General features: G+C 37.3%; 1 protein-coding gene across 2 annotated transcripts in view; it reads left to right on the forward strand.

The window, feature by feature from the left end:
- LOC145969904 (ankyrin repeat and SAM domain-containing protein 1A) overlaps nucleotides 1-12,004 on the forward strand; it is a 47,051-nt gene that overhangs the window by 11,990 nt on the left and 23,057 nt on the right. Inside the window, exons 6-11 of one of the 2 annotated variants that reach the window (XM_083096223.1) lie at nucleotides 115-341; nucleotides 1,271-1,478; nucleotides 3,240-3,449; nucleotides 3,819-4,095; nucleotides 4,295-4,978; nucleotides 7,907-8,081. In XM_083096223.1, coding sequence (XP_082952349.1) covers nucleotides 115-341; nucleotides 1,271-1,478; nucleotides 3,240-3,449; nucleotides 3,819-4,095; nucleotides 4,295-4,978; nucleotides 7,907-8,081 — 1,781 coding nt within the window. The remainder of the gene's footprint in view (nucleotides 1-114; nucleotides 342-1,270; nucleotides 1,479-3,239; nucleotides 3,450-3,818; nucleotides 4,096-4,294; nucleotides 4,979-7,906; nucleotides 8,082-12,004) is intronic. The other variant, XM_083096224.1, reaches the window with a different exon arrangement.

Here is a 12,004-nt window from a genome sequence, read left to right on the forward strand (position 1 = left end):
TTACATAAATATAGTCATTTTGAATAATTATGTGAAATTTTACGAGCTCTATCATATTTGTTATTCGAGATGTAAAGTAAAATGCAATGAGATGTTTGTACAATATTATTACAGAGCGGTCGTGGAGGTCCTTCTTGCCGCTGGAGTTGACGTCAATACGAGAACGTCAGCGGGCACCGCGATGCACGAGGCCGCGCTCTGCGGCAAAATGGAAGTTGTACGGGCACTTTTAGATCGTGGCGTGGATTTGGGCATTAGGGATTCTCGACAAAACACGGTGCTTGATCTTCTGGGACAGTTTCCGCCGCACGTCACTCAAGATATCACAGCGGTGATAAAAAGTAAGGTCGCGTTTGCATGCAATTTATTTTCGTAGCATAACCGATGTACAAGGAGTTATGTAATTAGCAGAGGGGACGTACATTTCTAGTTTACCGCAACGCATTTAATTAAATCGCTCTTGGCCACGTATAAAGATTTGCGTGTATTTGCATAACATTATGTTATGCGCAGCTGAAGATGCAATTAATCCCGAACTCTTTTTCTGCGCGAAACATATAAAATAACATGTTTCTGTAATTTATTATATCTTACGTTGTACAATAATTATGATCACGTAGATTTTTATTTCTGAAAATGTATTGAACAAAAGTGATATAATTTTTAAATATTTTTGTCATTTTGTCTCTTTTCATCCGTTGTATTGCGATTCTATTTTGCACTTATATATTTCTATTTTTCAAAAACACAAAGCAATAAAAGCAAAGAGCCCTAGACACAGGTGGAAGTGTGTAAAAGAGTTTTTTACCAAATTATAAAATGTATTAAATATATACAGTTATATACAACTCTTCGCATATTACAAATTTCCAATTCAACATACAAAATATTATTGTGATAAACGTTTCGACCTCATCCAGGTCTTTTTCAATGTCGACAAGTTAAATTGAAAAATTAAAAAAAATAAGAGCAAATTAAATCAAGAAGAAATGGAAAGCAGTATAAAGTATATTTTGAAAAGAATGATCAAGGTCGCAATACAAATAATGTCTAGAGTACAATTATTGGATGAGGTGGAAACGGTTGTCACAATAATATTTTGTACGTTGAATTGGAAATTTGTAACACGATTTGTAATCTCTTTGCCTTTATTGCTCTATGTTTTTGATTTATATCATACGAGCCTCTCATTGCACTCTCTTATTAATTTCTATTTTTGCACAAGCAAATTGTATATGCGATTATATGCGATTTTGTCAACTTCGAATAGGACATCGGTCTTCCTCCGGTGTGGAAAGCGACGCTGACAGCGAGAACTTGCCGCCAATTCCGGTGCAGGGTGGCGATTCATTGGGCAGCCCCTACGAAAATGTTCGTCCGGGGGATGATCTTTCCCCCGCGGAAGGGACATCACCTACTCAATGGCAATTCTATCATAAGCCTCGGGACGACGATCGTCGCGTTTCCGGCACTTCTTTGTAAGTACTTTTATTCAGTTTGAGTGTGTGTTGTGCATTGTAATATATCTTTTTTTATATTTAGTCTAGCATCATTTTACATTTACGTGTCGACTTTTATTTTCCCTTTATATATAATGTCATGATATACTGTGATAGATAATGTTTGCATAGAGTATATAGTATATGTTTGTAATCTCGTAGTGATTTAAATATTATACCAAGTGAAATATTGCGCGAATATTAGACACATAAACGATAAGACAGCATATTACCGTAATGCGCTGTAAACTTTTTTACAGATGCTAAAATATTAATTAATACCAATTCTAATAGTATATATGTGTATAATAATGTATATATGTATTCTTACGTATAATCACCCGAGCGTATTAAGATTTCGCATGTAGAGTGCAATGAGAAAGCATTCCTGTCATTTAGATCATCTTTATAGAAATTTTTTCTTCAAAAATAAAACTTGCGATGGTATTGCATTGAGTAAGCGCGGGCTTCGTAATATTTTGCAAAAAGACTCTCTTTCTCTCTCTCTCTCTTTCTCTTTCTACGCGCATACAGCGGTCGCGGCTATGCTTTAATATAGGAGATGTTGGACAAACAAAAGCGTAGAAACGTGGACGGAGCGCGGAGTGAATGAGTACCGGCCAAGCACCGGGATGATGACGGCTGGTGCTAGCGCTGTTGCTACCGCTGCCGCTCTTATTCGTAGAAAGTAGAGAAGGTTGGAGGTGGAGGTTCTCGGACCGAAAAGGGAACCTGGATATGGGATGGCGCCGGGGGTGAAACGCGAAGGTGGATGAAGAGGTTGGAGGAGGTGGCACGGCCGCATGTAGCCCCAGCGCGTTAAGCACCGCTTGGCTTGGTTTAATTTTCCTGATGTAGGCAGGCGAGATGGTGGGTCCGACCGCCTCGTTCGCCCCTAGGTCACCCCGTTGCATCACCCCATTGGTACTCTGTGCCAGCGTTACCGTTCTAGCTGCTAAGCCCGACTGGTTGGCTGGGTACAGCAAGCGAGAAAGAGAAAGATGAAGACGTAGGACGATAGAGAGATGCGGTTTTTAGAGGGAAAGTAAGAGAGAAAACGAAGGGGAAACAGAGATATGCGATTATATGTGATGAAGGGAGAAAAAGAGGGCGAGAGAACGTGAGAGCTGCCGTTGATGTTCCGCACTTCCACCATCAATGTTTGACGTCGGTAGCCCCAGTTTCGCCGCTTCGAAATGAATCCATCACGTTAAACAATGTAAATGTTAGCCCGTCTCAGCATAAAACTAATAACCATCGTTTTCTCCCTTTCGTGTTGCGAACGCGCGGTCTCCGAGGACCACTAGCTTCTTTTTCACTCCTTTTTCTCGTGTTGTTCGCGCCGCGTTCCATCTTCGTCAACGTGGTCTCATTAAAAATCAACACTTGCTCGTGAATGTCTTCAACTGAATCGTATTTTGTCAGATTTTTTATATTCTACAATTTACATTTATACCTTTACATAATGTGATGTACGCTCTTTGCTTTTGCGTATTTTAATCTAGGCAATAACTTTGTTATTTGCAAATCGTATGATTTTTAATATCGAATAAGTTAACATTATGAACGTTGGTGTGATATGAAGTATGATACGATCGTTTTTATAAACATTCGTTAAATTTTATGTTAGTGATGTCTAATTGATTAATTACTCCGGTTTGATCGATGTACGAGATTATGTTGCTTGGCTTTGAATGTGCGATTGATTGTTGGTAATCGATGACGGGATGCGCGTTTCAGTGAAGACGAGCAGAACGAGGAACCGGTGAACGGAGTACGGAGGGTCCTCCAGCAGACAGAGGATTCCGACCTCAGTTCCGTCTTCGACAGCGTCTTTATGTCTTTATCCGACACTCTCAACTCTATAAATACTCTCGAAAGTTCCGATCAAACCCCTGAAGATATACCACAAAACACTACCAAACGAACATTACCACTCGACACTACACGGTAATAATACATACAAACATTTTGCACCCTATAGTTGTATTAGAAATAACATTATTTCTTAACATTGAATTAATGTTGAGTTTAGCGGTAGCTTATATGCATGTATCTGTATATAGAACATTTGTTAAGAAATATTCACGCGTATTTAATGTTGCTAAAAAATCCTACAAAAAAAATGGCCCGTATTTTAAATAAAATTTAATTTCTCTGAGATATACTGTTAGAAAATAAACAACGAAAACGTGAGATCCTTCTATTTCTCACTGATTAATCGAGCAGAAGCGTACGCTTCCGACGTTTTTGATTTATCATCGATCAATGATAGATCGCCGATCGGTCCCATTGAGACCCCAACTTTTGATTGCACAGGGGCTCCGATAACGGACTGTACCAAACTCCACCCGTGCCACGCGGCACAATGGAGGGTAGTTTCGTGTCGGAGGACCTGTCCTTGACATTGCCCACGGGATACGGGGGCGGCAGAGAGTCCGACCAATTGAGCGTGTCGTCATCCTCGAGCGTCGGCGGACCTAGCCCACGGGATCGCCGTTGTTTGCCCAACGATTCCAGCGCTGCCGGGATTTACTTGCCGATGGCACCCCTGTCTAGCTCGCTACACAGTCCCGCTTCCAACAGTAAAGTCTCGGTAAGAATCTCAATTAATCTAAATTAACGTTACGGACGCAAAAAGATTCGTGACAGGGCATACATACGCATTCGGTGAAAATCACCAAAAAAAATGTTCTTACTTGTGCTTTTTCAAATAAATAAATTTTATTCCAAAATTTGGACATAAAGAGGTAAACCTGCGAGACTCGTGAAGAAATATTCGCTTTCTTTCGCAGCCGACACCGCCCAAGAAACCACCCAGGCGAAATCTTTCGGTATCCCCGACGCATCTGCAGACACAAATGTCTTTATCCGCTGACAGTTCGGTAGGACCGAGTAATTACGAATATTTATTCTTAGCGCGCAGCGGAGCGCGTAGTCACATCGATCTTGAGCAGTTGCAAAAACGACGCGAGCAGTTGCGACACGTTACTCGAAGCGTGGACCAGTACGTAGAAATGAGATCGCGGCTGGTCGGACCCGATGAAAAACGTGAGCCCAACGTGGAGCCGATAGCCATAACGTCTATTTACGAAAATCGGCCGATCAAGATGTTGAATCCGCGAAGAAAACTACGCAGACATGCCTACGAGAGCTACGAACCAGAGAGCAGCCCGTGTACCGACAAGTCACCTTGTAGCGACGGCGACGCAACTATTCAAGAGCAAACGTTCGTGTCGAATGCCTTTCTCACTCTGAAGTCTTCCCAAGAAAGTCTCCTTGATGAAAAGCGCGAGATGGTGGACGGACAATCCGTGCTGGAGAATCGCGAAGCCACCGACAAACGTCTCAAACGCGTGCAAATGATGCTACCGACCAGTCCTACGCATTATGTTCAGCCCCCAACTCCTGATCATCCGCCACCGTCCGCCATGCAAGCGGAAAAGTCAATTCACGAGCGCATTCGCCCACTCAGTCAGGTAAATACTAATTACCATATTACTAATTATTATTGTCAAGGTCGGCACGTTGACGCACGTACGACGCAAGAAAGGTAGGGGATAATTAATGACTCGTTATTATAACCACTGTTACATAATGATATCTTTTATTACAATCTTCCGTAGAATAATTCCCGAACGTGCTTATCACATTATCGAAAGAGAGAGAATAATTTTATTTTCTAATATTTTTCTACCAGATTTTTTGAAAAAAAATGTAATTTCTGCAATAAAGTTACCTCAGGAAATCACGTGGACGAGTTATGAGTGACGATTCATTAAGCAACTAATATCGTTTCCGATTTCCGTATTAAGTTGAGCGAGCATGTATGCAAGATTCTCAATTTCCCGCGAGAATTCCGCAGTTCGTTTCAAACGACAGGCAAATGGAAGCGTTTCTGCGATTTGTCGCGCGGTACCCGGCGAAGCATGCAACGGCGGCGTTCAATTTCGCATCCTCGGCTGCTCCTTGGAAGTACGGCAGACGTTTATATGTATATATCCGTTTCATATGTCAGGAATATCACAAGATATAGTTCCGCTAGTACGTCAGATTGCGGATATTCTGAACTACTTGATGGTTTATCCACGAAACCGCGGATATCTTTAAAATATTCGTCGACAACCGAAACTGTCCTTGAAGTCGCTCATGACACAAGTACTTGGTAACGTACGCTCGCTAAGGAACGTCATTAATGCTCTCACTTGACCTGGTGTCTTGGACAGTAGATAAGCAGTCAACATGGCATCTTACCAGGTTACGTTTAATATACAAGCTGTGTTTGATCTGTGATGCGATTTACAAGGAGTCGATCTGCCTCACTCCCACCGCCTTCGGCCTGTCTCGCTCGTTTGCTGCCGTTTGCGCGTTGCCCTATGATCGTTCTGCTGTGAGACCGACTACGTTCAGTTCCCATCCACAGCAAATGGATATCCATAGCATACCACACAGCTTCCAACACACTCTTGCCTCTCTCTCTTTCTCTTTCTCTCTCTCTCTCTCTCTCTCTCTCTCTCTCTCTCTCTCTCTCTCTGCTCTTTCCACGATATCTCTGCGCCATCCATCGTGGCTTCTCTCTGCCGTTCCCTATATGCATTCGCAATCCGTGTCTTTCAGTCGGCTGTACACGCTTGACGAAATATCTCACAGTGAATATATCCGGAAAGGAGTCCGCGAAAGGGGCGAACGCGACGAAGACGGTGAGCTCATATGCTACCGTATGACTTGTTTGAGATATGATCGATCTCTTCATCATGCGGATCATTTATTTGGTAAACATGCATATTTTTTTATGGCACATTTCATACATCTTTTTTAATGATTCGTAAATCCTTGGTATTCGTTGAGCGTAGAACGATCCTACACGCATGCATTTTCTGTCTCTAAATTTAAATTAATTCAAAAAATTAAGCTCTTTGAGTGAAGTTAAGCATATAACATATCGAAAATTGAAAAGGTATTTCGAAAAACCAGAAGTTAACTATATTGATTTGTACGGCCAATATCGCAACATCATTGGTCGACTCGCGATATATTCGAATAGCATATTGTCGATTTGTCGAGTGGTTGATATGATTCGATGACGAGATCGAACGGCATCCGAAGACAGCATAGGTCTCCGTGAATCTATCGGAGAACGTGAGGAAGGACGAAGAGACGGAGAACCATCCGTCTACGGATGGTTGCTTCTCACCCGTCAACTTCCGCGAATCCAGTAGAGCGGCAGAATGCAAGATGCCGACACCCTTTGAATAATGAAGCCCTCGGCTTCTATGCCTGTCTGACTTCGCCTCACGAACGCTCGTTCTCTGTTGCCATAAGAGAGAGAAATTCGCGAATTTGTAGCGACGGTTTCCGGCTGTCTCCTCGAGATGCTCTCGGCATTTTACAGATGATACCAGCGTCTGTCGAGCCTCCGACGTCAAATTTTAATTGCGTTAGAGCCTTTCTAGAACGTGCGATGAAATAGCAGGTTGCCGTCTCGCAGTTTACACTTAGTAAATCAAAACGCGAAGTCTCTTTGAGTGGCGTAATGTAATTCTCGGTGGTTTATTATACGCGTTGCTATTAAATATAAGAGGCTTTACGTTGACCATTTTGATTGCAGCTTGCTATTAATATCACAAAATATAAAAATACATACGCGTATGAGTGATCTGTATAAAATAAATCGAGTTGTAACTTTAATTATTTCAGTATTGAGGCTATTCACATACATATACACACACGTGCATACATATATCTTTCATCTTTTTTTATAAAAAAAAATTATTTTTTACGTATAAAATAATTCCGATGCATGTGGGTTGCATCAACAGTTGCACGGTAACAATTCTCTGCGGATCATAAAATTTCAGAATGCTGGAAAAAATCGTATTATATTTGTCATTTATGACTCGCCGTCAGCAGAATCGAAAGAATTAATGTCAAAAGGTATAGATTTTTATTCGAATAAATAAATATGCTTTAGGTTGACCACGCGTATTTATTTTTCCTTCGATTTACATGGCATATTTCTCGCGTGCCTGCGCGCGCGGACGTTTCGTTTCAATAAATTTTCATCGCGATAGGATTGGCTTCATTTTTCGTGCGCTTTGCTAACGCGATGCGACGCAACTCACGGGGGGGAATTTTTATATCGACTGTAAATATCCGTATATAAAATACGAATGTTAACAATTTCGCGATAACGGTGATACGCGCAGAGTAATAGCGGTCGCGGGCAAATTGTAAAACACAACTGTCATAAATTCAACATGATCGATACGATATGATCGATGGCAGATATTCACTGCTCGGAAATCGGAGCGTGATACCCTTTCTCGCAGTATTTACGCAATACTGTAGGCAACTTTAGGCGAAGAATCGCGCTTATTTCTCAAATGGCGCTGATTTGTCATCAATAGGTGTACAAACGAAGATCTCGTGACATGGAGACGGAAACGGACGAGGATCTGCTGCAGTTTCCCACCGCTGGATCTTTGGACGCGTCAAGCGGTTCGTTATCCAGCGTATCTCTGTCCGACAAGAGCATGTCCACTGACAATGTCGAGGAATACTTCGGCGATGTGCCGTTCGCAGGTAAACAGCAACGCACGCTTGGCTGCACCGCATGACGCTTCTTTCTGCCCACGTGTACATGCATAACCGTTGTGTTACGTTTCTGTCTTTTTATCGTCTGCCTCAAACACCGCTAGTGCGACGATTGGGACGTTTTTGGGGTTACGCACTCTAGAGCAAGTCTCTCGACCTCCCCTTTGAGTATATGATGTATCGTTCACTCGTATCATTGATATATATATAAAATGGAAGTAAGCTATGAGCCGAATTGTACATATGTATAGTGGTATTTTAAAAAATTATGGTGTTGATATTGCAATGATTTACGTATATATTAAGTTATTTTCGCCTTGACTCATTGTTATTGATATTAATATATTTATGGCGTGGTGTGAAGGCAGGGTAGCATCTTTGTGAAAAAGACTTTATTTTTACAAGAAAGACACTGAAATGTCGTAGCGCGTACAGGCCTTTTTCTTATCCGCCTAATGAAATATAAAATAAGCAGCTGGTTTTTCTGCGTGACTATGTATCTAAGAGATACATTATTAGAGCATTATGTACACATACCACTTGCAATTAGATTTATTCTATTAATTGCTTTGTCTATATAACTAGATTATCTAAATCTATATAAAACTATCTTACATTATCAGAGAAATTGAAATAGGATTTCATATAAGATAGATACTTTGCATATTATACGCAAATTGTGACATATGTATTAGAATTGTTCGCATGCTATATCCCTGTGATATTTAATCAACACAAATGATATTTATATTTCCCTTACCCTTTTAAAAAAGTATTATATTATACACTTGCCCTTTTATAATATTGTATCGAAGAAAAATCTTTCATGTTTTGTTCCCAAAAAAATAAATTAATTACGCAGAGCGATTTTTCTTTATAAAAGAATTTATTTTTCTTTATAAAAGAAAAAAAAACATTCCGTGCAATACGCGACGTAGATTTTTTTCGGTTTGATTGAACCGGCAATATTTTAATGCCAAAAAAAGCGAAACAAAAATCGAAACTCATAGTCATATTTTTTGTGATAGTTCGAAAGCAATTATACTTTTATCAAAATCTTGATTTTCTTTCTTCAAATTTGAGTAATGTCATGGAATATTAGTCGATGCATTTGTTCTTCGAAACGGTCTCAGTCTTTTTACAGTAATAAAATTCGTCGAATCTGAATTTCAATCTTTGCCGACGCAAAGCGAAAGACGTGCCGTGCAAGCACAATCGTTGCGCAAAAAAGCTAACGATCTGAGTTCGTTATTCGGACCAATTCGGTACTTCCGGTTATCGATAATTATTCCCGGCTAATCTAATGGATTAGGCCGAGTTCTTCGTAGCGAACGACAATTTGTAAAAATACCGGAAACAGAGTATTAATTTCACGTTCGTCGCGTAGAAATATTAGATGAATTAGGGATTTTGCACATGTTACGATTAGAGAATAAATAGTTCCTTTTAGATTAGTATTATCTCTTGTTTTGCAATTATCATTTATGAGATGTACCTACATATCCCGGTAGTATTACATATCTTTATTTTTATCTTCTTGCAAAACTATGCAAGACGAATTAGATTTCGATCGTATGTTACTTGATATAAGTGCTAAAAATATCATGGCTAGTCTATTAGAATCGTTGTCGCAAATAAAATCATATGTGAGATATTTAATATAATTCCAAAAATATTAATATTACATATATAAAGTTCATATAGTATTGCACAGTCTCTTAGAGATAAATCTGACACAACACTTCTCTCTTCTTTCTAATATTATATATACAAGATATTCAAATACAATATATATATATATATATATAATGCTCTCCGTAATATATTGTTAAAAATAAATATTGTATTTCTCTTCCATTTAGAGATATATAATACTATAAAAATATTAATATATAGTAATATATAAAATAATATTTGCACACATACTTTTTATTTTTATTATATATATATTAATTAATTGCAGCATTGTGTGATACAAGCATTGTATTTATTATACATCAAGCATGAATAAATGCAGTTCTTTAAAGAATAACTGCATAATTAAGACAGATTATTAAACTTATTGTGATCAATTTTATGATCTTTTAATTTAGGAAAGCAAAGCTAAAATAAAACAGAATTGTCATGTGATGCATTAAATTCGGTGTTTGTGATGACAATAGAATATTATTTTGCGATTAATATTTTATTTTACGTCAAATGTTTCGTCTGAATATATTAACAGAATTCAATGTCTATGTATACGTATACATATAAAATTATATAAATATGCGGGATATATTTACATTGTAAATTTAAAAAAAAATTATAGTATTTATTATAATATCTTTGATGTGCTAATAAACGTTATGCTGCTATTGTATGCGATGTCTTGAGTCATTTTGTCGCTTTTGTCTCTCCTTTGAGCTTTCGCAAAAACTACTAGGTTCTTAATAATATTGTAGCAGTTTGCAGATATTCGTTATTTATTTAATTTATTATAATCTTTATATATTCAATATATATATAATGATAGAATAATCACGACAGTAATTTATAATACACTTAACTCTTTTCTTTTTTTTAATAATTCCATCTTAAATACAACGAAATATAAGCAGGATTTTCAAGCAAGATTTTTTATTTTCAATAAGAGAAGTTTGAAAAAATTATTTAAATATTATAAATATTATTAATAATATTATTAATAATAAAGTTACTCTGTCATTATTTTATTATGAGAAATTACATTTGTAATTTCTTTGGATATATATAATATGTAAAAAACAATTAATAATATGTATAAGAAATACATTTTTGTGGTAAGTTTTAGCACTATATGATATTCGAATTTGAGTTCTAGCACTATATTATAATTGATATTTGAACTGTCACTTTTTCGATATATTCCCAATTATATAATATATAATGACGTTTCCAGATTATGTATATACGAGGTAGAAATAACGACGTATTTGTTAACTATGTTTGACAAAGGAATTGTGCAAACAGTCGCACTCTACGTATATACTTTATATATGCATGTTTTGCGATTTCATTGTTTAATTTGGCTGGATATTATTTTTGAATATTATATATGATTGTTATCAATGATTGTGATTTTTAGTGATCAATTGCGTGACAGTCTCATACATTGTGTACATAAGACAGTGAGACATGAGAGTGGCTGCAAAAGACGATATTATATATTATAATGAAAAGTCAAAATTGATGCAAGATGAATCTCTATGCATGTTTTATTTTATTTTATTATACTTACTTTATATGTATATACATAACAACAAATTATAGAACTTATGTATTTTATTTTATAAAATTATATCGATTCTTTTAAAAATAATTTTTTATTCATATAATGCATCTTCTATGAAGTTTACATAAATGATGTGACGTGATTATGTTACGTATTGTTTTTACATTTTACATGAATACGCAAAAATTCGAAGTAAATAAATATATGAGAGCAATGTCTATTATACTTTAATATTTTATTACTTTAATACTTTAATACTTTATTGGATATCAAATGTGCTTTTTCTCAATATCATACGTTATCAATGTGACTTTTTTAAGGATAAAAACGAACTGGGCTCTTATCACAATTTTATCAAGTGACTCAATTACCTTAGGTTATAAATTACTATTGAAGATTATTTTATTTAGGAACAACATTACACAATGTATTTTGATACGCGAATTGCGTTATACTGATGGCTGGAAAGTGGATAGTTAATATTATACATTGCTTATTTAAGGCGAACGACATTATGACATCCGGTAGGGTACGCATTACAAGTGAATACAAGTTGACCATACGTTTCCAACAGCGTTAACTCGTAATAATACAAATTGCATCGACATACGTATATAATCAGTTCGCATGTAGAGATTGAAACGTTGTGAGAAAATTA

The sequence above is a fragment of the Camponotus vicinus genome, unplaced genomic scaffold (genome assembly GCF_025532165.1).
Source record: "Camponotus vicinus isolate PSW18456_S1 unplaced genomic scaffold, iyCamVici1.0 SCAF_4, whole genome shotgun sequence".
In the NCBI taxonomy this organism is placed as follows: domain Eukaryota; kingdom Metazoa; phylum Arthropoda; class Insecta; order Hymenoptera; family Formicidae; genus Camponotus; species Camponotus vicinus.